At 37.9% G+C, this 27,460-nt stretch overlaps 1 protein-coding gene across 2 annotated transcripts in view; it reads right to left on the bottom strand.

Annotated features, from left to right (window-relative positions):
* SLC9A9 (solute carrier family 9 member A9) overlaps nucleotides 1–27,460 on the bottom strand; it is a 567,499-nt gene that overhangs the window by 529,880 nt on the left and 10,159 nt on the right. For both annotated transcript variants that reach the window (XM_073898938.1, XM_073898942.1), the window contains exon 2: nucleotides 22,543–22,745. In XM_073898938.1, coding sequence (XP_073755039.1) covers nucleotides 22,543–22,745 — 203 coding nt within the window. The remainder of the gene's footprint in view (nucleotides 1–22,542; nucleotides 22,746–27,460) is intronic.

The following is a 27,460-nucleotide window of genomic DNA, read 5'->3' as shown; positions in this document are numbered from 1 at the left end:
TGTTACTATTATGTTTTAGTTATTTATATTTCAAATATATTCTTCTATTCTGTCATCTCCTTAAAGTTTTCACTTTTGTCTTTTAATGCTGTTACTGGTCTTTCTCATGCAGAATTTTTTTTAATTTTATTTATTTTTTTAAAGATTTTTATTTATTTGATAGAGAGAGCACAAGCAGAGGGAGAGAGAGGGAGAAGCAGGCTCCCTGCTGAGCAAGGAGCCCGATGTGGGACTCGATCCCAGGACCCTGGGATCATGACCCAGGCCGAAGGCAGCCACTTCACTGACTGAGCCACCCAGGCATCCCAAAAACTTTTTTTACTTTAATGTAGTAAAATTTATTACATTTTTACCTGTGATTTCCACTTTTAGTAACTTCTTTAAAAAAAACCTGTCCCTGTCCTAATGTCATAAATATATTTTCTCCTAAAGTTTAATAATTGGCTGTTTATAATTGAGTCTTTAATCCATCTCAAGTTTACTCATTATATGATGTGAAATAGTAGTCAAATTCTTTTTTTCCAAATGGACAGCCAATTTTCCCAGAAATATGCATAGGTATTTGGTAGTTCATCCTTTTCCCACTGATTTCAGTTGGCTCTTCTGTCCAGTGCTTTTATAAAGATCCATAAGACATTCATTCTAATAAATATTTGATATCTATTACTCAATAGCCTATTTAATGATTCAAATATAAGAACAGCTTTATATACACAGGTATTCACTGAAGCATTATTTACATTAGCGAAAATTTAGAAACAACTCAAAACTCAAGCACATTTATATCCATTACCCTGAATTTTTATTAAAAGCCTGAGGAAAGGGTAAGTTTAGGATAATAAATAAAGTAAGTTACAAAGTTTTAGAGACCATCTGATTTAAGCCATACAGAAAAAAATATATGTAAAAAGACTAGATAGAAATTGATTTAATTTATAGTGGTTGCATAATGTTGTAGGATTATTTGAATTCTTCCTTAAAGAAAAAAAAAACCCACCTTTCCAGTCCTTCCCAAATGAACATCTTGTAAAGTTATCATTTAGAATTATGAACATTTGAAATAGAATGGAACCTTTATAAAGATTAAGGGATAATAAAAGGTGATAAATAATATGTGAGGGAAAATTAAGAATTGAGGACCCAGATTTGTTATGATTTTTCAGTAGGATAATATATCTAAAAGGCCTGATACAGAATCAGCCAAGTGAGCAATAAGTGTTCCTTAAATAGTTAACCCATTTCATGTCCAATCTATTGAGTTATTTTCATTCTTTTCCAATATTACTGGAAAGCTGAGAATACCTCCCCCCCCCAATTAGAATACCCGGTATTATGAATGCTAATGGTTAAAAATTGTGGACCACTGAAATATAAGCATTTTTGCACTGCAGTTTGTAGAAGCAGAACTAAATTACAGAGAAATGGCAAAAGGAGAACTTTTAATAGGAGAGAAAATTTTAATAATCATAAGTTATCACTGAGAAATTATGAGAATATTATACTACAAAATTATGTTCACTTTTGAAGTAAGTAAAATTCCGGAAGTTAGGAATACACTTTGAACATCATACATGCAAAAGTCACAGATATAAACACTGGCATTTCACTGGAGGTAGGTAGTGTTTACAACTCCAGGCAAAATTAGGTGGAGAATCGAGAACAAAACATTTTTAAAATTAAATATTTAACTTGGCAGTAGGGAGTTTTGAAAAGAACATTGAACTCTGAGTCAGAAGACAGTCCTGAAACCAGTTCTGTCACAGATCAATCTTGATCAAGTCACATAAGCTTTCAGAACCTGTTTCCTAAGCTGAAGCATGGGGGTAATATCTGCTCACCCCATGGAATAACGATGAGATTGAAATGAACAGTGCAGGGGCACTTGGGTGGCTCAGTTGGTTAAGTGACCAACTCTGGTTTCAGCTCAGGTCATGATCTTGAGGTCATGGGATTGAGCCCTGTGTAGGGCTCTGCACTTAGTAGGGAGTGTGTTTGAGATTCTGTCTCTCCCTCTCCCTCTGCGCTCCCCCCTTTTGTGCACACACTCCTCTCAAATAAAATAATTAAAAAAAAAGAAATGGACAGTGCAATAAGAAAAGCCTTTGTAAATAATAAACTACCTTGGAAGAGGGAATGCACAGTCATTATAATTTAGGGAGGGCCGAAGTTCAGAGTCTGTCTTCCTCACTTATAGACTGCTACAGTTACCACTTATTAATTAATCATAATAATAGTTAATAGTTAATAATTAATCATAATAATAGTTAATAATAAAAATAACAACTTACATTTCCATAAAGTTGTTGCAGTTTGAAAAGGTGCTTTCACATACAGTCTCTCATTTTTTCTTCACAACAACCCTCTGAAGTAAGTATTCTGAACACCCATTTTTACAGAGGTGAAACAAAGATTCAGAGAGTTAAGTGACTTACCCAAAGTCACACACCTTGTAAGTAGTTAAGACTTAGACTTAAACCCTACCTTACCACTGCTTTATTGATAATAATGCTAACAAAGCTGAATAGGTAATATACTTTGAACACTTACTATGAGCAGGCACTACTCTTTTTTTTTTAATTGAAGTATAGTTGATAAACAATGTGACATTCAGGTATACAACAAAGTGATTGGACAGCTCTATACATTATGCTATGCTCACCGCAATTGTAGCTACCTTCTGTCACCATACACCGTGACTACAGTTTCATTGACTATATACCCTATGCTGTACCTTTCATCCCCATGACTTAATCATTCTATACCTGGAAACCTGTACTTCCCACTCCCTTTCACCCATTTTGTCCATCCTCTTACCCACCTCCCCTCTGGCAACCAACAGTTTGTTCACTGTATTTATGGATCTTTTCTATTTGTTTGTTTGATCATTTTCTTTGTTTTTTAGATTCCACATAAAAGTGGGATGTAGTAACCCTCAGTTTGTTTCCTGAGACTAAGAATTGTTGGAGTGGTGGGAGGTGGCAGGGATGGGGTGGCTGGGTGATAGACATTGGGGAGGGTATGTGCTATGGTGAGCGCTGTGAATTGTGCAATACTGTTGAACCACAGATCTGTACCTCTGAAACAAATAATGCAATGTATGTTAAGAAAAAAAAGAAGAAGATAGCAGGAGGGGAAGAATGAAGGGGGGGAATCGGAGGGGGAGACGAACCATGAGAGACGATGGACTCTGAAAAACAAACTGAGGGTTCTAGAGGGGAGGGGGGTGGGGGGATGGGTTAGCCTGGTGATGGGTATTAAAGAGGGCACGTTTTGCATGGAGCACTGGGTGTTATACACAAACAATGAATCATGGAACACTACATCAAAAACTAACGATGTAATGTATGGTGATTAATATAACATAATAAAAAAAGTGGGATGTAGTATTTGTCTCTTTCTGTCTGACTTATTTCACTTAGCATAATACCCTCTAGGTCCATTCATGTTGTCATGAATGGCAAGATCTCACTCTTTTTAATGGCTGAGTAATATTCTATTCTCTCTCTATAGATACCACATCTTCAATCATTCTTCTATCAATGAACACTTAGGTTGCTTCCATATCTTGGCTATTATAAATAATGCTGCAGTGAATATAGGGATGCACATATCTTTTTGAGTTAGCGTTTTTGTTTTCTTTGGGTGAATCCCCAGTAATGGAATTAATTAATGGATTATATGGTATCTCTGTTTTTAACTTTTTGAGGAACCTTTATACTATTTTCCACAGTGGCTGCACCAATTTACATTCCCACCAACAATGCATGAGGGTTCCTTTTTCTCCGCACCCTTGCCAATACTTGCTATTTCTTGTCTTTTTCATTCTAGAATTCTGGCAAGTATAAGGTGATAGCTTCTGGTGGTTTTGATTTGCATTGCACTGATGATTAGTGATGTTGAGCATCTTTTCATGTGTCTGCTGGCCATTTGTATGTTTTCTTTGGAAAAATGTCTATTAGTTCCACTGCCCATTTGTTAATGGGATTATTTGAGGTTTTTTTGGTGTTGAGTTGTATAAGTTCTTTATATATTTTGGATATGAACCACTTATCGGATATATCATTGGCAAATACCTTCTTCAATTCAGTAGGTTGCTTTTTCATTTTGTTGATGGTTTCCTTTGATGAGCAAAGCTTTTTATTTCGGTGTAGGCCCCAATAATTGATCTTTGCTTTTGTATCCCTTGAATGAAGAGACATATCTAGAAAAATATTGCTAAGGCCAATATCAAAGAGATTACTGCCTAAATTTTCTTCCAGTTTTATGGTTTCAGGTCTCACACCATTTTGAATTTATTTTATCTATAGTGTAAGAAAGTGGTCTAGTTTCTTTCTTTTGCAGGTAGCTGGCCAGTTTTCCCAGCACCATTTACTGAAGAGACTGTCTTCCTCATTGCATATTTTTGCCTACTTTGTCAGGGATTAATTGACCATTTAAATGCAGATTTATTTGTGGACTTCAATTGATCTATGTGTCTATTTTTGTGCCAGTACTGCAATGTTTCCATTGTTATAATCTTGTAGTATATCTTGAAATCTGGAATTGTAATACCTCCAGCTTGGTTCTTCCTTCTCAAGATTGCTTTGACTATTCAGGATCTTTTGTGGTTCTATACAGATTTTAGAATTATTTGTTCTAGTCCTGTGAAAATGCTTTTGGCATTTTGATAGGAATTGCATTGAATCTGTACATTGCTTTGGGTACTATGGGCATTGTAACAGTATTAATTCAGCCAACCCATGAGCATAGTATATCTTTCCCTTTGTTTGCATCATCTTCAATTTCTTTCGTACGTGTTTTATAGTTTTCAGAGTACAGGTCTTTCATTTCCTTGGTTAAGTTTATTCCTAAGTAATTTATTCTTTTTGGTGCAATTGTAAATGGGACTTTTTTTTCTTAATTTCTCTTTCTGCTACTTCATTTTTAGTTACATTTCATTTAGAAATGTAAGCTAACTGTTAGACTGTTTCATTTTCCCACTTGATGAGGGAAAGTGATGTTAATTTTAATTGGATTGCTGTATTTCATTACTTTGTTAATTCCACTCTTTATATTTCTTTTCTGATAGATTTTATCCCAAATCAGCTTCAAAATAGACTTTAAAATGGAGCTTCTTCTATAGTTTGCCAAAATGTAATATTATAAGCTTGAAGGATTTGTTGAAGTTTTTGAATGAAAAAAAAGGAAAAGGAAAAAAGAACTGTGTTATCTTTGATTGCATTATACAACCCAATAAAGTAGATATTTCCAAAAGATTAAAAAAAAAGAAATGTAACAGATTTCTGTATATTAATTTTGTATCCTACAACTTTACTGAATTCATTTATTACTTCTAACAGTTTTCTGGTGGAGTCTTTAGGGTTTTCTACATAGAGTATCATGTCATCTGCAAATATTGACAATTTTACTTCTTCCTTACCTATTTGGATGCCTTTTATTATTATTTTTTTCTTGTCTGATTGTTGGGGCTAGGACTTCCTGTACTCTGTTGAATGTAAGTGACAAGAGTAGACATCCTTGTCTTTTTCCTGATCTTAGAGGAAAAGCTCCCCTTTTTCATCGTTAAGTATGATGTTAGGTGTGGCTCTGTCATATATGTCCTGTATTATGTTGAAGTACGTTCCCCCTAATCCCATTTTGTTGAGTTTTTAATCATGAATTGATGCTGTACTTTGTTAAATGCTTTTTCTGCATCTATTGAAATTATCATATGATTTTTATCCTTCATTTTGTTAATGTGGTGTATCACGTTGAGTGATTTGCAAATATTAAACAATGTGCATCCCCAGAATAAATCCCACTTGATCATGGCAAATAATCCTTTTAATATATTGTTGAATGCTGTTTGCTAATATTTTGTCGAGGATTTTGCATCTATGTTCATTAGGGATATTGGCCTATAGTTGTTTCTTTGTTTTGTTTTGTTCTGTAGTATCTTTAACCAGGCACTATTCTAAGTGCTTTACATGTACTTTCTCATTTGCAACTCACAATGACCCTACAGAGTAGTTAGGATTATCCCATAAATAGGGAAATGAATGAATGAATAAATGAATGAATGAATGAATAAATAAATAAATAAATAAATGGGGAAATTGAAGCATAGTGGCGTTAATTATCTCACCCAAGATCACACACTGGTAAATGGCATCTGAACCAGGTAATATGGCTCCAGGAACTACCCTCTTAACTACAGTACTCCATCTGCCATTCTCCTGGGTTCAGGTTACCTACTCCACTGCTGGATATGTCCTCATTAGCTGCAAATACATAAAGCCTACCTAGGTTTTCCAGAGTGTTGCCATGGCACCTAGTCATCGATGGTCAGAGAGTCTCCTATGTTTCTGCATAAGATTCTTAACACATAAACTTACCTCTATTACTTCTGTGACTCTTTACTAAGGTAGCCATTCATCCTGGTTTCACCAGAACAGTTCCAGGAAATGCCTGTTGTCCTCGCTTAATTATTCATCATGCCCTGCTCCCCTTCATTCTTAAGGGTTTCAGTTTGAAAGACAAATTATATGGTTTCCTACTCCTGATCCTAATGTCCAGATTCCTGGCCTTTTAACAAACTATGCAAAACTTGGATTGGCTGCTTATGGGCCTGTTCTTCATTGTGTTGGTTGCCTATTTCCCTCACTACCTGTGGCACTAACATGACAGTGAAACTCCATTCTAAGACTGACTTGATATCAGCAGGGGAAGGGAAAATAACAAGTGGGTGTGAGAAGGGCCTGGTATCCCATCTCAAGTATTCATTCCTCAATACCCAGGTAAGAATTGCAAAAGGAGAAACATCCAACACAATTGAAAATTTATGCATCAAGATTGATCCCCCTCCACGCCCACTCTGGAATTGATCCTAGTCTTGGCCAATCTTTATTTATAGGCTAAAGAAACTGTGCCTTTTAATCCTCAAAATATACCGGAGCATTGCAGTCCCACAGAGTTTTCCTTTTTGCCTTATAATTTTTCTCAGTTTGCATAATCTTTATAGGCCTTAGCTCTGAAGTGTGTGTGCAGCTTCCCCATCACAAGACTTCAACCAGGGAGCAACTGACCTGGGGAAGCTGGACAAGGAAGTGCTGAATCAGCAAGGACCACAGTCACAGTGGATATGCTTGAGAAAGTATGGGGTGGGAGAGGTGCTGAAATCAGCAGAAAGTGATGTCAAACAGCTTGATTTAAAATTAAAATGATATGTCTTCAAGTGGTGCATTCACCTTAAAAATGGTGCATTAAAAAACAACACTAAACTTCCTCCATCATGCCCACCTCAAACTACATCCCAGAGAGGAAATCCATGCCCATCAAGGGCAGATGTTTAGGAAGCAGAGTAATATTTACAGCATGCCTAACACTAAACATAACTTTTTCTCATTTATTTTGAAAAGCAACCCTCTAAAGTGGGTATCACTAATCCCTGTTTTATAGATTTTATAAACAAAAATATGAGAAGTTAACTTGTCCACTGTCTCAATGCTAGAAATGGCAGAGATAGGATTCAGCCTGTTTAGATGCAATACCATAATGGACTAAATATTTGTGTCTCCTCAAAATTCATATGTTGAGGGGCGCCTGGGCGGCTCAGTCATTAAGCATCTGCCTTTGGCTCAGGTCATGATCCCAGGGTCCTGGGATCGAGCCCCACATCAGGCTCCCTGCTCGGCGGGAAGCCTGCTTCTCCCTCTCCCTCTCCCACTCCCACTGCTTGTGCTCCTGCTTTCTCTATCTCTCTGTCAAATAAATAAATAAAATCTTTAAAAAAAATTCATATGTTGAAATTCAACCCCCAAGGTGTTGGTATTAGGTGGAAACTTCAGGAGGTGATTAGGTCAAGAGGGTAGAACCCTTGTGAATGGGATTAATGCTCTTACAAAAGAGATACAAGAGAGTTCTCTGTTTCTACCATGTAAGGACACAGTGGAAAGACAGCCATCTTGGTTTGTAAGGACACAGTGGAAAGACAGCCATCTATGACCCAAGAAGCTTGCCCTCACCAGACACAGAATCTGCTGGTGCCTTAATCTTAGACTTTCCAACCTTTAGAACTGTGAGAAGTCATGTTTGTTATTTAAATCAACTAGGCTATGGCATTTTTGCCCAAACAGACTAAGACAAAAGTCTTATGCACTTCCTTATATCATCTTGAAGGCAATTAGAGTTTAAGCTGACAATATAAAGCTTGAAAAGTAGAATTTTAAGAGAGTCAGCTTGTGGGAAAGGACTTTTTGGTGAGGTGAAAAATGAGGTGTTTGGATATTTCCAATTCTCCTAAAAATGGAGTTATATAGCAATATATTCAGTGGTGTGCTGGTAAACCAACTCTCTGGAGGAAAAAAAAAAAAAGCCCACAAGCCTTGATTTGACAATTTCTGTGGTGTAAATAAATACTCCTACCATGGTCCACTTCAACTTACTGTTCTAACAACTGGCTTACAAAATATCTGAATATTTAATAAATAATAAGCTCTCAAAGGCTAGGACAAGCCTACTCTAGTACTCTACTATGTCATTTTACTCCAACTATATGTTAACTCATTATTTGGGTACTGTTCTGGAGCACAAAATCTATATAAGGTTCCCAGCCTATGGGAAGTATAGAAGACCAGAATATGCACGCCCCCCTTCCTGCAATTAAAAAAAAATTAAAAATAAAAAAATACTTTTTGGCTTAAGGATTATTTTAAGCTGATTATTTTGAGAAACAGGACCTGCTCTGAAGACAGACTAGAAGATATCCTTTTGTAAGGAAAATTTACATTAAGGAAATCCCCATTTATAAGGTTGTCTCCTTCTCAGTACCAAGAAGAAAAGTATGACCCTAATTCATAAAAAACTTATCAATGGGGAAGGCATAGACTTAAATCTGCATAACAACCTTACTCTAGTTTATAGTAATTTTCCTGATCACGTTCCTAAAACTTGCCTCCCCCACACCCTTCTTTCTTTGTTTTAGCTGAAAGTGGTATTTAAGCCTGAATTCTAATACATGTTTTGACTAAGGTCCCTGACATCAAGAACCTAGACACGTAGAAAAAAAATTTTTTCCTCCCCTACTAGTGTCAGTGTGTTGACTACTGGGAGTTTCCTTCAGTGAAGGCCTTGTTGTTCTTGCTGCTAGCAGTATCAACCCCTTCGGGGATTATAAACACTGCAAAAAGCCACCTCACCCAAGGTCAGCCCTTTTTCAGAGTAGCCCACATCCAAAGACAGAATGATTTGGTATTTTAGAGGCCAGGCCATCTCAGTCCAACTAGGTATAAGGCTAAAGAGCCATTCTAACTCCAGAGCTTCCCAAGGGGTTAGCCAAAATTGTTGGGCTTGCATCACGGCTTAACTTCTCCTTTAGCCCACTCAGCCTTCTTTCCTCTTTCATTCATAAGGTGTTGAACTCAGGGACATTTAACCATCCCACTCACTAAACTCCACCTCAGAGTCTACTTCTTTGGGAACCCAATATGCCACAGTCATAAATAAAGGTGAAGAGCATCTAAACTTGCAGGACATTTTTGCTCCACGTACCCAAACCTGAGGCACAACTCTGTAAATCAGTGTCCAGTTAGTTTTAAATCAGAAATGGATCTGAAAGGAGCAGCTGGGAGACCCCTAACTCAATATAGGCTTAAATAGCAACGGGAGACAAGTCATTTAAATGCACAGCTTCCCCACCCTTCTTGATGGTTTCCACTCCTCCTGTGCTGATGGATGTGGATCCTAGCTTCAGACTGTATAAGCTACTAATGAGTAGCTTTTTACTGACCTTAGGGGAAAAACAGGAAATACAGTGGGATGGAACATTATATAACTACTCACTAGAGGCCAGCAATGATAAGTGTGCACTCTTGCCACAGTTTAATGTTTTAAAAGGAACAAAGCAAAGGGAGAAAGAATTGAAAGATCCATTTTATCTACTTGGACTAAAAGTCTGATGGGAAATATCTCATTCTCCCTCCCTCCTGTTTGTTTTTCCTGTGCCCAGCCTCCGTTTCTCTCTCTCCTTCCATCCCAATTTGATTATTTGGAGATGAGACTTGTAGCAATTCAACGGTCTGAGTAGCAAACAACCAACCACAGAGTCCTGGTTCTTCACTCTGAGAGGAAATCTGTGATAGATACTTGGGTGTAAAATAGCCAGCAAGTAAGACAGTGCAGAGTAGCAGTGAGAAGTAGCAACTGACAAGAGGAGAATGATACTTCATTATATCAACCATTCACTTACCAGGATCCACAACGCATCTACCATGTGCCAGGCATCCTGCCTCGAGCTGGAAATACAATATAACCATAGACAGACTTGTCCCTGCCCTCCTGGAGTTTACAGTCTAGTGAGGAGATAGACATCAATGCAAACATTACAGATATAAATATTAATTTATAACTCAGCTAAGATACTAGTGAGAGAACAATAGGTGGAACTATGAAACAAAATAACTGGATACTGGTGTATAGCAGCATGGAATCACTTGGGGTGAGGACTAGTGTTTCCCTAAAGCTAATCAACCCTTAAGAACATCCTTAATCTCAGGCCAAGAGCCCACATATATACTGGCACTGCTGAGACTTAGAATACGGTATTTAAGATTTCAGAAAACAGCAGAATTTTTAAAGAAAGATATCTAAAACAGTTAAAATAAAAATAAAAATTTTAAAAATATGACTTTTTCTATCGGTCTCTAAGTTGAGGTGTGCATATGCTAGGGAATGAACAAGATGATCTACTTGGGTGTGCAAAGAACTTTTAATATTTCATTTTTATCTCACCCTTTTAAAATTCTAATTTGCTTTATAATGTGCATAATATATTGGTATAGTAGTAACGTTCATAATATATTTGTACTTGCATTTCATTTGTAAGTAAATAGGCATATATTAGTTACATACACTCAAGAGTGTTTTACTGATGGGTATATAATCGAAAGCTTGGAAATCATTGTTTTAAAATACTTAGAAGTTTGCTGGTACATAATAATGATAATAATAAATATTTACCAAGAACTTACTATATGCCTGGCATATTAGCCTTTATATGAAATTTCATTTAACTCTCACAATAATCTTTTTTTAAAAGATTTTATTTACTTGAGAGAGAGAGAGAGAGAAACAGAGAGAGAGCATGAGGAGGGGGAGGGGCAGAGGGAGAGGAGAAGCAGTCTACCCGCTGAGCAGGGTGCCCCACACAGGACTTGATCCCAGGACCTGAGATCATGACCTGAGCTGAAGGCAGATGCTTAACCAACTGAGGCACCTAGGCGCCCCCATAATAATCTTTTGATGTTGGTACGAGCATTGCCTCACTTGACAAAACTAAGGCACCGAAGGTTAGTTCACATGCTGAAGATCACCCAGCAGATTAAAGGTAGACATGGGGTTTGAACCCAGGTATTCTGATCTTGTGCTGCCTTAAATATGCCTGACTGCCACCACATATGTGTTCAAAAGAATAATATTTTGGGGTTTTGGGGGAAGGTTATTTAGGAGGGAAATTTTGGGGATAACATAAGAAATACATGGCTTATTAATAAGTACAGAAAACAGTATCAAATAATAAGGTATGAGTCATACTTTTTAAAGATCAGCCTCTCATGGAACATACTTCATCATGATCTTGAACTGAGTAGGGTAGGGAAGTGGAGAGAACAGCTTCAAAAACCCCAGATACCCACTACCCCCCAAAACAGCTGTGAAAACCTGTCCTTTGATACCTAAGTGGGTGGCAGCTACTCTGCATCACAAAGCACTGGTCTCTGGTGTGTTCTGCAATGCTGGCTCCCATAGTTCCTAAGAGATGTGTCTGTGCTACCACTGTCAGTCACTTCTGGGACTAGGCAAGTGGATGGTCAGATGGATGAAGCCCTGGGTTTCTATACATGATCAAGGCTGCAAAGGCCCAAGAACCACCATCATGTTTTTGGTGACCTAACATGGTCTAAGACCGGGCAATAGTCAGAAGGCAGGGGTGACTGGGATATGAGTGGGAATCCCAGTTGTTTCTTCCTATTGTGGTCTGAGATATTTTCTAGGGCTTGAAGCCAGAAATTTGAGAAGCTATTCCCTTCTAGCCACTCCCCTCTTACCAAATTTTGTCATGTTAGAAAGAGCACTAACCCCAGTATTAAACATACTCAGACTCTGTTTGCATCACAGACCTGTATCTCTTAAACAAATAATACATTATATGTTAAAAAAAAAAAAGATAGTAGGAAGGGGAAAATGAAGGAGGGGAAATCGGAGGGGGAGACAAACCATGAGAGACTATGGACTCTGAGAAACAAACTGAGGGTTCTAGAGGGGAGGGGAGTGGGGGGATGGGTTAGCCCAGTGATGGGTATTAAGGAGGGCACGTATTGCTATGGAGCACTGGGTGTTATATGCAAACAATGAATCATGGAACACTACATCAAAAGCTAATGATGTAATGTATGGTGATTAACATAACATAATAAAATTAAATTAAAAAAAAAAACCTTACTCAGACACTTTCACATGACTCCTTTCTTTTCCCAACCAAGAGTGAGTATGATACTTTGTGCTCGAATCACATGGTACTCCAAGAGACCTTTGTCATCAACAGCCTTTACATTATTTTGAGTAGCTAGGGTTTTTGTTAAAGGATAAAATTGGACAGCTAGTTGGAACACAATCCCTGCCCTCAAATAAATGTTCCAGTGGTTAGTTTCCTTAGAACTTAAGTCCTAAGTGATGATTAGCAAAGAAGAAAAAAGTCCTCTATCTAGAGATCAGAAGAGTTTCTGAGTGCCATGTCCATTAGCCCTGTATCCAAAAGTTAAGCTACATTCTGTGTGGCAAGGGCTTAACCCAAACTCTCCCAAATATATCTGGAAAGGGAATTCTGTCTATGGTAATTCTTTTTTTATTTGTTTGTTTTAGACTGAGCCTTTTATTTGCTAAATTGAGACTGTTCTGCAACTAAGCAATTTTCTACTGCCTAAGACTGTTCAGAAATATCATAAAGCCTGCTAGAGTTTTAATTCACTGGTAAGGGGAAAAACTTACCCCAGTGAGTATCCTTTAAAAAAAAGACATTAGGAGACAAATATAAAGTTGCTTTTGGATTACATCCCACAATTTACATTCCATGATTATATTTCATTGTACAATATAAGGAAAATGTTGCTCTTCAGTAAATATGGACTTTCTCGCATCACTGATTCTTAATTCCATATTGATATTTGTATGTATCACTTTTCTGCCTTTTATTTATTTTTAATTTTATTTTATTATGTTATGTTAGTCACCATGTATTACACCATTAGTTTTTGATGTAGTGTTCCATGATTCATTGTTTGCTTATAACACCCAGTGCTCCATCAATACGTGCCCTCCTTAATACCCATCACTGGGCTAACCCATCCCCCCAAAAAACCCTCAGTTTGTTTCTTAGAGTCCATAGTCTCTCATGATTCGTCTCCCCCTCCAGTTTCCCCCCCTTCATTTTTCCCTTCCTACTATTTTCTTTCTTTCTTTTTTTTTTAACATATAATGTATTATTTGTTTCAGAGGTACAGGTCTGTGATTCATCAGTCTTAACACAATTCACAACACTCACCATAGCACATACCTTCCCCAATGTCCATCACCCAGCCACCCCATCCCTTCTACTCCCATCACTCCAGCAACCCTTTGTTTCCTGAGATTAAGAATTCCTCATATCAGTGAGATCATCTGATACTTGTCTTTCTACAGCTGACTTATTTCGCTTAGCATAATACCCTCTAGTTCCATCCATGTTGTTGCAAATGGCAAGATTTCATTTTTTGATGGCTGCATAGTATTCCATTGTGTGTGTATATATATATATATATCTCATATCTTCTTTATCCATTCATCCATTGATGGACATCTAGGCTCTTTCCATAGTTTGGCTATTGTGGACATTGCTGCTATAAACATTGGGGTACACATACCCCTTCGGATCCCTACATTTGTATCTTGGGGGTAAATACCCAGTAGTGCAATTGCTGGGTTGTACACTAGCTCTATTTTCAACTATTTTCAACTTTCTTGATTGGATTATTTGTTCTTTGGGTGTTGAGTTTGATACATTCTTTTTTGATTTTGGATACTAGCCCTTTATCTGATATGTCATTTGCCAATATCTTCTCCCATTCTGTTGGTTGTCTTTTGGTTTTGTTGACTGTTTCCTTTGTTGTGCAAAAGCTTTTTATCTTGATGAAGTCCCAATAGTTCATTTTTGCCCTTGCTTCCCTTGCCTTTGGCGATGTGTCTAGGAAGAAGTTGCTGCAGCTGAGGTCAAAGAGGTTGCTGCCTGTGTTCTCCTCAAGGATTTTGATGGATTCCTGTCTCACATTTAGGTCTTTCAACCATTTTGAGTCTATTTTTGTGTGTGGTGTAAGGAAATGGTCCAGTTTCATTCGTCTGCATGTGGTTGTCCAATGTTCCCAACACCATTCGTTGAAGAGACTGTTTTTTTTCCATTGGATATTCTTTCCTGCTTTGTCAAAGATGAGTTGACCATAGAGTTGAGGGTTCATTTTGGGGCTCTCTATTCTGTTCCATTGATCTATGCATCTGTTTTTGCGCCAGTACCATACTGTCTTGATGATGACAGCTTTGTAATAGAGTTTGAAGTCTGGAATTGTGATGCCATCAGCTTTTCTTTTCTTTTTCAACATACCTCTGGCTATTTGGGGTATTTTCTGGTTCCATACAAATTTTAGGATTGTTTGTTCCATTTCTTTGAAAAAAGTTGATGGTATTTTGATAGGAATTACATTAAATGTGTAGATTGCTCTAGGTAGTATTGATATTTTCACAATATTTGTTCTTCCAGTCCATGAGCATGGGATGTTTTTCCATTTCTTTGTGTCTTCCTCAATTTCTTTCATGAGTATTCTATAGTTTTCTGAGTACAGATTCTTTGCCTCTTTGGTTAGATTTATTCCTAGGTATCTTATGGTTTTGGCTGCAATTGTAAATGGGATCGACTCCTTGATTTGTCTCTCTTCTGTCTTGTTGTTGGTGTATAGAAATGCCACTGATTTCTGTGCATTGATTTTATATCCTGCCACTTTACTGAATTCCTGTATGAGTTCTAGCAAAACCTCAATGAGATACCACCTTACACCAGTCTTTTGGGTTTTCCACATAAAGTATCACATCATCTGCAAAGAGTGAGAGTTTGACTTCTTTACTTAGTAAAATAACTCCTTGTTGCTGGGCTGTGCCTTCTAAAGGTAAGCCTGAAAAATAGGCTAGAACGTCAAGTAGAGCCTGCCAGGCTTCCTGTTAATTCTGCATTTTGTGCATTTTCACTCCCCATTCCAAGTCAATGTCTCCTCATCTCCTCCAACCTTATCTGCCACAACAAATAGAATTTTTCCAGGATTTTTGGTATACACAAAATGATCTTGAATATTGATGAAAAATATAGCAAAGATCTGGCAAGGGAAAAAATGACTTAGCAAAGCAAAGACATCTAATGTTATTATTTTTTTCTTGCCCCTGCTTTGAAAATTCCTTCTTCCACATCTGCATGGCTCGCTCCCAACTTCATTCAGATCTCAGCTCCAATTTCACCTCCTCAGTGAGGCCTTTCCTGCAGAACATACCTAAATACACTTCATTCCTCATCCTCTCATTTTGCTAACTTTTCTTCACAGCACATCTCTACCTGACATTACATTATAAATGATTGTGTGAAACTGTCGCTTATCTATCTCTACCCTAGAGTCTAAGCTGCATGAGAACAAGGACTTTGTTTTGTTTGCTACTGTCCTTGCAGCACCTAAAACAAGCACATGGCATATGATGAATGTCCAATAAATAAATATTTGTTGAATGACTAAATGAATGAAGAAAATAAATTCGATGACTAAATTACAACCGAATGGAACGAATCATCAGGGAAATGTAAATCAAAGCTACAATGAGATATCACTTCCCATCTGTTAGAATAACTATTATCAAAAAAACAAGATATAAGTGTTGGCAAGGATGTGAAGAAAAAGGAATCCTCATGCACTGGTGGTGGGAATGTAAACTGGTTCAGCCACTATGGACAACAGTATGGAGGTTCCTCAAAAAATTAGAATTACCATATGATCCAATAATCCCACTTCTAGGTATATATTCAAGGAATTGAAATTAACATCTCCACAAGATATTTGCCCTTTCAAGTTCATTACAGCATACAGTATTATTACTTACAGTTATTTACATTATTTACAATAGCCAAGATATGAAAACTAAGTGTCCATCAATGAATGCATGGATAAAGAAATGTGGTGCACACACACACACACACACACACACAGATATTATTCAGCCATAAAAAAGAAGGAAGTCCTGCCATTTGTGACAATATGGATTGACCTTGAGGACACTATGCTAAGTGAAATAAGGTAAAAAAGACAAATACCATAAGATCTTACTTATGCCAAATCTAAAAAAATGAACTCAGAAACAGAGAACAGATTGGTGGTTGCCAGAGGTGAGAGGTGAAGGGTGGGGGAAATGGGTGAAGGCGGTCACAAGATACAAGCTGGCAGTTATAAGATAAAGAAGTCCTGGGGATGTAATGTAGGGATGGTGACTATAGTTAATAATATCGTATTGTATATGTGAAAGTTGCTAAGGGTAGATGTGAAAAGTTTTTATCATAAGAAAAATATATAACCATGTGAGATAATGGATGGTAACTAAACTTATTGTGGTAATCATTTCCCAATACATACATAAATCAAATCATTATGTTGTATACCCTAAACTAATACAATCTTACATGTTGATTTTATTTCAATACAACTAGAAAAAATAAAAATTAAATAAATAAAAATACTTTCACAGGGAAAAAAAGAGGAAAAAACAACCCAAATGGAATACTTAAAGTCTTGAGACATTTTTGAAATTATTTCTCAGGCCAACTTTTTGAAAAGAAAATTGGATAAGGGTGGAAAAAAACACCTAAGATGAAAAAAAAAAGATAAGTTTCTTTAGTAACAATAGTAAGGTTTAAGATGAAAGTAGCTAAGTCTATTCAAACAGCTTATCCCATTCACGGCCAACTTTGAGATTCCCCCAGGTCCACGTTGTATGATCCAAGGCTTGTCACAATAGAGAAACATAGGTCATGAAACCCTGTTCTCTGTAGAATGGAGGAATAATTGATACTATTCTACAAATGTTTCTCCAAACCCCAAGTGCTGATCTATTGTGATGCTTGCTTCTCCCAGTGTGCTGAGAACAATTCTGGAGGAGGTTTCTTTCCTGTCTTTTCTTGCTCTTCTCAAAAGGGTCCTAGCATTAACTGGGCATATTTATCTCATGGTCCAGTGACTCTGGTCAAGCTATTCTTGTTACCAGAAGAGCTTTGCCCTCCGGCCTCTGAAACCAGAATAATCAAGCAAAGGGAAAGACTGGAAATAACAAAAATAGTTCACAAGTAAATATATAAGAATTAAGACTCTGAACCACAAAAAGTCTAAATTACCATTAGAAAAATTTGGACAGTGAGAATAAATTAAGACACTTGAGGTTTTAATGCTGCAAATATAAGATTATTTATAAAAGTCACACTATTAGCTGTTGCTATAAAGACTTCCTTAAAATATCTCTAAAATATAAAGTATTAACCAACACAATTAATAATAGCCTCAATGTGACCTATTTGCTGCCTAGCAATTCTCTTTATTGAAACAACAGACAGGACTGATTACTCAGCAGGGTAACTTACTCCAAAATAACTTCCCTGACCAAATGATAGTGTCACTTGTCACACAGGAAGTGAAGACTTGGCAAAATTTTCACTGGGTAGTTTCCTTTGACTTTTCACATTACAGTCAACTGATTTATGAATGATAGGAAGTATAAATTTAACTGTGCTGACAACTCTTTGGAAGTGGACTAAATCTGCAAGACCTGTCCGGCCAAATGGCTGCTGACTCCTCCAACTCAATATTATAAAAACATAATGTGTAAATCAATAATAAATTAGTGATGATAATAAATCGATTTATTCATTCATCAATTTTTAAACTAACTGTGATTTTCCCCTAACCAGCTCCTTCCCCTAACTTCTAACTTCCCCATTTCTGCCCTACCACCTCTATGAACCCACATCGCCTGGTAGCAGAGTAAGTCATTCTCCCTTCTCATACCCACTAGGTCCAAATTCTACAGCATCTTCCTTCCTTGCTTCTCTTCCATGTGCCCCTTGGTTACCATCCAAGCTTAGGCCTCATTTGTCTGCTTGCTTTCCCTCTCTACCCTCTACACATATTTTTTTTTCTTTTCTATACTTCTATATGTATTGAGCATGACTGAAACAAGCTTGGCATATGGTATTTTATAGTCCTCACAATCTATGTGATATAATTTAGAACTGAATTATATACAGGTATATATTATATATTGATCTATCTCTTTGCTTTTGTCAACACTGGCAAATAGAGTGTGTATTCAAGGCCTTCTGTAATCAAACTTTGCCCTTATTTCTAGCCCTATATTTCATTGGTCTTCCATACTTCAACAAATTGGAATTGTTTTCCTTTCTTGGAATATTCTCTACCCCTTTTTTCCACTTCCTTTGCTTGTAAAGACTCTCCTGCCTCTACACATTATATATGTCATTACTACCGGAGTCATTCAACTATCTTTCTTTGAAATCTCTCCTATCACCCTAATAAGAAATAATATTGTCCTTCCTGAGTGCCTGTGGTACTTGGCTCCCTCCCTTAGTACCAGCTTTGTGGTGTATTTACTCATTTATTTATTTGTTGTGTTTTCCCCTGATCCATTATTAAACTCCTTGAGACAATTACTTTAGAACTGAAACTTATGGGACTCACTCAATTCCTTTGTGTTGAAAGAACGAATGAATGAGTGATGGAGAAAGTTCTTATATCACCTGCTCTTCAAAAGCAAGTTTTAAACTTCCCACTGATAGGAAATTCAGAAATTCTTAGTATATAGTTTGGTGTTCCTAGATGTTACATAACAAATTAATGTAAAGCCATTATGTAACAGAATATAGGCCCCACTCAGCTAAAACTAGTTAAACATATCTTGGGTCCGCAGAACAATTGATGGTGTTGGAAACATTAACTAGATAAATACAAAGCAATACAATCTAGTTTTATTTTCCCAGAAGGTTGTTTTGAGATCATCAGTTGCTCATAATGTATAGGAAAATATTATTTTCATAAATCTTTAAGTGAAAATATTTTTTTTCTTTTCTACACTTCTATATGTATTGTGCATGACTGAAACAAGCCTGACATATGGTATTTTATAGTCCTCACAATCTATGTGATATAATTTAGAACTGAATTATATACAGGTATATATTATATATTGATCTTTTCTCCCCAACAGATGTTAAATGAATGAAAAAAACCCACACATTTCCTTAATCCCTGGCATTTGTGAAGCATTTAAACATTATCTCATAGCGGCAATGATAGCATTGGTGTTAGAGGTGGTGCAGTGGTGATGGTACCGGTGGTGGTAGAAGTGGCAGCGGTAATAATAGCAGAGACAGTAAGAGCAGTGCAATGTAAAGGATCTCATGGGAACCAGACTCATTAGATATGTCATCTCATTTAAATATTAAAACAACCCTACAAAATAACTCTAGTCTCTCCACTTTACAAATAAGAAAGTTGGAGTTTTTTTCCCATTTCACCGTGTTACCTCCTTATAGGCCATCCAATGAATAAACCCTTTTTTGGAATCCTTTTGTCTGTGACCTAGACTGGTTGAATAATTGATTGATATGAATAGTTGAGTGCACTGGAGAATTCCTAGTAAGAAAGAAAGACTATGGGGTTTTTGTTATTTTCGCAGACTAGGTGCCCCACCCCCAAACGACATATAAAAAACAAATGTGCATTAAAATATACTCTGGCCATTTATAACAAGATCCTTTCCAGTTAAAGTTATCTAATATGGTTAAGTGTACCAGTGGATGCCTCTTTCTCCACCAGCAATGAGGGAAGGATTTATTCTGGGTACTGAGTTGTCTATTGCCAACCTTGGATGCCTGGAGAGGCAAATGCTAAGTACGACAAATGAGTCACATGATTTAGACATTAATCTAGAAAATACTTGAGCCATTCAAGGTCAATTGAACTTTTTATGTATAGAATTAATAATCTACCAAATGAAAAAACCAAGAAGGCCCCAGCAACTTGGACATTTTCTCTAACTCTTGCCTTAGTTTTTCAAAAGCAAACACTGGAGTTTGGCTGCTGGTAAAGGAATCAATGTGTCAATAACATAGTAACAAAATTTTTGATCAGTTACTGACAATCCTGCTAGAAAAAAATTGCTATAGTAACAGAGATAATTATCAGCATCTTTGGGGGTCAACCCGTTTGGTGAAATAGTGTTGTTTAGAAATGCAGATAAAAATAGGTAAGAGAGTGAGGAGGTAAAAAAAATACGTTTTTTAAAATAAATAATTTATGTCCAGGTGTTAACCAGAGGTAAAATTGAAAAGTATGTTTTAATTAAAATCTTATGCTGCCAACAAAGTCATTTAAAAATTACTTATTTCAAGATAGATAATTTTCTATTACCCATGTGAACAGAAAGAATCATGTGGAAGAAATCATCCAAAACAGCAGAAGATCTAGAAGTTCTCCTATTTATTTCAGAAATACATTATTTGATTTGCTTTTTGCATGTTTCAATTCACTTTCCTAAGTCTGACTTAAGCTAATATTATAATTAGTTTGACTTTCCTGAGCCCTCATCAAGTGCCAGGAGGAAGTTAATCTAGAAATGTGCTAGTGGACGATAATGTGAAAAAAAACAATTAAAAATTATCTGTCTTGAATGAGGAAAAATGATAGACCAAGTATCTCCCCTCCTACCCCAAAACTCTCAAAATCGAAACAAATGTCTATAAATTAAAAGAAAACTAAGTCTATATGAGTGAAAGTGCTAAAACAAACTTCCCTAGTATCAAGGAAGCTCTCAGGTCTGACTCAAAATGTTATGGAATGAGTCATATAAGATCCTGGTTCTTAGCATGTACTTGTATGGTTAAACACAAATTCACTTATTCCTTATTCCAAGGACTGATCCAGAATGCATAATACACTACAAGAGGTAATTTGGGGCACCTGGGTGGCCCAGTCAGTTAAGTGCTGGACTCTTGGTTTTGGCTCAAGTCCTGATCTCAGAGTGGTGGGATCCAGCTCCCCCACCCCCCTACCCAGCAGGCTTGTGCTCAGCATGGAGTCTGGTTAAGACTCTCTCTCCCTCAGGATGCCTGGGTGGCACAGTCAGTTAGGCATCTGCTTTCGGTTCAGGTCATGATCCCAGAGTCCTGGGATTGAGTCCTGCTTTGGGCTCCTTGCTCAGCAGGGCCTGCTTCTCCCTCTGCCTGCTGCTCCCATTTGGGCTCTCTCTCTCTCTCTTTCTGTCTCTCTGAAAAATAAATAAAAATCTTAAAAAAAAAAGACTTTCTCCCTCTCCCTTTGCCCCGCCCCCTTCTCTCTCTCTAAAATAAATCTAAAAAAAAAAAAAAAAAAGGGTAATCGTATCTATTTTCTGACCCAGAGTCCTGAGAGCAGAAGGAAACTTCCTTCCAATAACTGAAACAGTTCACAAATTTGCAAAAATAAAACCATTTTAAAAAGATGTGTCATTGGGATGCCTGGGTGGCTCAGATGGTTAAGCATCTGCCTTCGGCTCAGGTCATGATCTCGAGGTCCTGGGATTGATTCCCATGTCGGGCTCCCAGCTCAGCAGGGGGTCTGCTTCTCCCTCTCCCTCTGCCTCTCCCCCTGCTTGTGCTCTCTCTCTCTCTCAAATGAATAAATAAAATCTTTAAAAAAATAAAAGATGGGTCACTTCACAATTTTTCTTTTTCCTACCTAAGATTTCCTAACTAAACTGGTGGAGTGAAGATCTCTTGAGATTGACTGTGTGTCAGTATATTTATAAACAGCCAAGTGGCCAGTGTTGGCAGCCAAAAGCCAGTCATCCTAAATCAAGGTTTACAGGTGCAAATTTTTTCACTCCCCTCTATATTCCTTTTGACTTAAGGGATATTTGATCTGAGTAGCCAGCTGGCAATATACACAATGACACTTAGAACACATGTGTAAAAACTTGAAACAAGTAGGGGCATTTGGATGGCTCAGTTGGTTTAAGCATCTGACTCTTGATTTCGGCTCAGTCATAATCTCAGGATCCTGAGATTGAGACCCAAATCAGGCTCCATCCTGGGCACAGAGTCTGCTTAAGATTCTCTCTCCCTCTCTCCTTCTCCCTCTGCTCTCCCTCCCTCACTCTCTCTCTCCCTCTCTTAAAAAAGAAAAAAAAAACTTGAAACAAGTATCATGAAAGGCAGAGTCAGAAGAATTACTATCTTTTTATCGAATCTATCTGTCATTTGCAAAACAATTATATTAAGTATACCCCCTTAGTCAACTAAATTGTTCCAATAGTGTGGTGTTTAAAAAAGACATATACATGTGTGTTAATACATTGCATATGATGGCTCAATTATTTAAACAAAAATATATGATCAGATGGAATCCTTACCTTTTCAAGTATAGCATTGCCTTGGTGAGGATTGATGTTATGCTGGCTTATTTCTCTCTTGTATTTATATTCATAAACTTGATCAGTGATATTAATCAGCAGAGTTGATGGACTGAAGGCCAGTTTTCCACAATCATACACAGTTCCACTTTCAATATCTGTTGGTGCTGTAGCATATCGTAAGATTAATCCCATTATGAGGCCTAGAATAAAGAATAAACAATTGCATTGGAGGAACTGAATCTAAAATGTTCACTATTGGATGCTTTTAAATATATGATTTTGAACTTGTAGAAGTGGCAGGAGAAAAGGTTATATCATTACCTGGCTTAGAATATTGTTCACTCTTCTATAGATACCAGTTCAGTAGATTGCATTAAGATACTTGTGGTGTGGACACTATTGCTTGAATATCCAGCATATATTCCCCTGTTTTTCCTTCCTAATGGAGCCACAAATTTTGGAGAGAAAAGCTACCTACTTCTTCTATCCAACCAAATGCTTCAAGAAAACCTTTGCTCTTTAACAGATACCGAGTAATATAATCAGTCAGTGGATTAAATTTCCCAGAAAGTTTTTGGTCCACAAGTCAGCACATACCTAAAACAGTGCCATCAAACTAAAAGGAAGCACTTATAGTCCATGGTTGGGAGAGAGATGTTCTTTGTTTTCTCCTTTGGGATATGACAAAGGCAATTTGTTTCCCCATTTTTTTTGCTGGCAGATATCTTGTGACCTTGAGGGGACCCAGTCCAAGGTAATGGTCAATATACTGAGAATCTTAGGACCAAGATACAGACAGAACGTAGGTCCTGATGACTTCACTGAACCACTGGATCAACCGATTCAGGAGATACCTACTTCTAGACTTCTCGTTATGTGATACAATACATTCTTTAATTTTTCAAACAACTTTGAATCAAGTTTCTGCTTACCTGTAGCAAATGCATCCTAAAGGTACAACATTCCTTTCAGTGAAGAGTTGAACCCAAGTAACAATCCTTGACTTTTAAGTTTACACACTTATACGTTAGGATGCTGATGGTAATCTGCTAACTGTAAACTCTGCTAATATTATGGATTTATTAATAAATAGCAAAGAAACTTTAGAGGGCTGAAGTATATGTTTTAAGATAAATCCACAACCCACTCTTTAAAACATCAAATGTTGGAAGGTTTTACCACTCTTGTGAATCTAGTCACCTAATAGCCTTTCATTTACTTAATAATTTGTTGGGAGCTTATTTTGTACAAGACATTTCTAGACTTAAAAATGCAACCCCAGTCCTATAAGAGCTCAAGTTTGTAAAATACAAACCCTTAAGCAAACAATTATAATACAATGTGACATGTGCTATGACAGCTGGTAAGCCCTCTGTGTTATATGAGTATAGACAGAAAACACCCCAAAGCCCTTTGAATGATGCAAAGCTTTAGAGGAATCTTAAAAGGTCATATAAGATTTGTCCAGATAAGCTGAATCAGGGAATAAGTTGGGATCCAGGTTGCACATGTGGGTGGCGGTACATAACAGCAGAGACAGCTAAAAGATCACCAGGATTTGTGTTCACCAATGTGTAGCATAGTTGTCAGGAAAGTGGATGCTCAGTCAGAGATTGTTTCCTGATTTGTGTCTGGTTAAGTTCTCCCCAATGGAATATAAGCAAAAGTGATATGTGCCCCTTCTGGAACACAGCTTTGAATAAGTAGGTGAGTTTTCCCCTTCTCCTTCCCCATCTATCTGACAGATGGGGAGGAAACAAAGGCCCTGTAAGTAAACAGAGTCACTAGACTGAAGGAGCCCGGGTCCCTGAGATAGCATGTGGGCGGAAAGCCTCTGCCAACCAGGAATACCTACATTGGACTATTATGTGAGTGAAAAGTTAACTTCTGTTGTGTTGTCACTGAAATTGTAGTGTTAATGTGTTAACCATCACCAGGATAACCTACTGGAGATTATGTATAAATACAGAAGGACTTAAGAAACCTGGTGGATTTAGAGAGTCTGTAGTGGTGTGAGAAGAGAATAAATGAGGGAGAGAAAGATGATAGAGATAAAAAGAGAGAAAGAGAAAAAGAGAGGGGTTGAGAACTCTAGACTATAGGCCAGAGGCAGAGACCAAGTCATAAGGTAAGTTCCTTGGTCATGCTAAAAAGTTTCTATTTTTAACTCAGTGGTAATGCAGAACTATTGAAATATTTCAGGTAGGAGAATAAAACAATAAAATGTTTATGTAAGTGCTATCACTTTGGCAACAATGTAGAGAACTAAAGAGAATGATGCGTGAGAATAAAAACAGATTTTCTTTCAAGAATATTTTTACCTCATTCCAGCTTCAGTATTTGGCCCACTCCTCCATCATAGTGAGAAATACTGTATCCTAACCTTTGTTAGCAAGAGAAAATAAGTGATGGATACATAACTACCATGAGCGCTTGATCCACCATAGAACAGTGAGCAAACTTTCATGTGCCATATCAAATGATTACAATAAAACTAGTCAGGAAAGAGCAGGGAAAACACATTATCTACAATGCAAGTGGTTTAGGGTGCCTGTGAAGAACACGACTTTGCCAACACTCTTTGTCTAGGAAAGATTCATTTTCTAAGTTATTTGGCAGGTACTGTGATTAGAATCATAGAGTGATTCTATGACCTGTGTTTTCTATTCAAGTGGGATATAAATAAAGGAATCCCAAGACACTATCTGCATGGGGCCTGAATAGAGAGAACCTGTATTAATACTGTTCAAAGTTCTCAGAAGGTGAGATGCTTATTTTTGCAATATGCTTTCAGGGCAACAAGTAAATATGAAGTGTCTACTGTTTTTTCCCAAGCAGGGAACTCAATTATTTGTCATAATGAGGGCCTTATCCCTGGGCCCCTGTGGTTAAATTCATACAAGTCCTCAAAACCTAAATGGCCCTGCCTGGACCTTTGTATCAGCTCTGGTGCCAGCTTTCAGCAAGAGGTGCGCTGGAGTAAATGGAGTAAGCTGCTTGCCGCCAGTGCGGACCAGATGTGATGGTCATGACGAAGCATCCCTCAGACGGATCTCCCCCTGTGAGGACTGCAGCTGATCGATGGTCTCAGCCACTGTGCCCCGGAGTCCACGACCATATTCACTGAGGCCAGCCAATGACTGAGTTCAGTAGGGGTACCGAGGCAGGGAGGTGGGGCCGCTCTGAAGGGTGACCATGGCTTAAGGATGTCCTTTCAGCCTTGCTAAACCTTTCTTAGAATTGTGCCATGACCTAAACCTTTTCCTACCCAGCCTTCCCCTCACTCCTCCCTCCACAGGGGCTACAGCTGCACTGAGGTCTGACAGCTGTCCCAGCATCCAACCTCTCTCTCCCCATTTTCCCTCAAAAAAGTTTCCCCAAGAAATCTTTCACATGACTAATCTCTTCCCAGTGTCCGCTTCCCAGAGGACCCAAATTAACACACTTGACAAAAGGCTCTAGTTCTGCTTCTCCTCACCCCAAGTCTCGAGAGGAAGCAACATCTTGACACAATGTGAAGGCCAGTGGGGAAACAGCAGCTGCACAGTGCCCTCAGTTGACAAACACATATGCCCATTTGTGCGCCTCCACTGCAGTAGCAGCGGCTGGAAAGATCCTTAATGTCTGAGGCCAGACACCCACCCACAGAATCTGACAATGCTTCTGACAGCCAAATGTCCACTCAGCGCTTTAGCCATATGTTGAAACAAATATGGAGTTTTGAATTAATGCCACTCCAGCATAATATTGTTTGAAAGCAGGTGACAGATAAAGTAGGACTGCTAGTAGGAAAAAAAATGCTATTGAAAAGGGTTGTTTGTACTCTCCCACAAAGGTATAGGATAAAGAAAGCACCAACCACCAGTGCACAGAAGGAAAGAAGAGACTGGCTGCCACAGTTTATGGACACGAACCACCATTCTCATTGTTAAGCCACAAGCCCAGGCCTTACCTTCCCAGGAGAAAAAGAGGCAGCTTGTCCAGGCAAAGTAATACCATGCAAAGGCCTTGTTCTAGGTTATATTCTCACAAGCATGACACTTCCCTGAGCTCTGCCCCTCCAAGCAAAAACTCTAGTCCAGATGCATCCCTGCCCCTACATGTCTGGGCATTTGGGCAACTAGGAGGGTTGTAATATAGACATGCCGTTTAGTGAACCTTGACCTCTCCCTAACAGCATACAAGCCCCACGATAGAGCTTGGACAATATACCTCATTCCTAAACCACTCATAGTCCTCCAAATTCCATTTCAAGTTCCACCTGTGGGGGCCCCTGCTCTGATGCAGCCTGTGCTCAATGAATTCCTTCATCTTTGAGTTCTTACAGCACTCACAGTTTAAACCACACCCTTTATGGCCCAATTTTATAAAGGCTTACATTGTTCAACATTGCTTTGCAGACCTTGGCTTTGTCTCCCTCATTAGACAATGAGACTGTTTAAGATAGAGACTCTGTGCTAGTCTTCATCTCTTTTTCGTTCAGAAAAGCTACACTTTAGGCAGAATTATAGCTCAACTTTCTCTAAGTCCACAAACTCCCTTGGAGTCAAGAAGAAAAGATCCTCTAACTTCACGTAGTTGGTCAGTGACCAACATTTTATTAATTAATTAATTAATTAATTTATATTAAAGATTTTATTTATTTATTTGACAGAGGGAGACACAGCGAGAGAGGGAACACAAGCAGGGGGAGTGGGAGAGGGAGAAGCAGGCTTCCCACGGAACAGGGAGCCCGATGTGGGGCTCTATCCCAGGACCCCGGGATCACGACCCGAGTCGAAGGCAGACGCCCAAAAACTGAGCCACCCAGGTGCCCCAATGACCAACATTTTAAAATGTCACATGTAAGGAACATCACACTGAATGCTGTCATGTTCCTGTCCTTGCAGAGCTTGTGGTATAACGTCCATAGCAG

This window comes from Callorhinus ursinus, unplaced genomic scaffold, assembly GCF_003265705.2.
Source record: "Callorhinus ursinus isolate GAN/ISIS: 27379988/994484 unplaced genomic scaffold, GSC_fseal_2.0 scaffold1, whole genome shotgun sequence".
NCBI lineage: Eukaryota > Metazoa > Chordata > Mammalia > Carnivora > Otariidae > Callorhinus > Callorhinus ursinus.
Note: the sequence above shows the minus strand (reverse complement) of the source record. Positions and strands in the feature narration are given on the sequence as shown.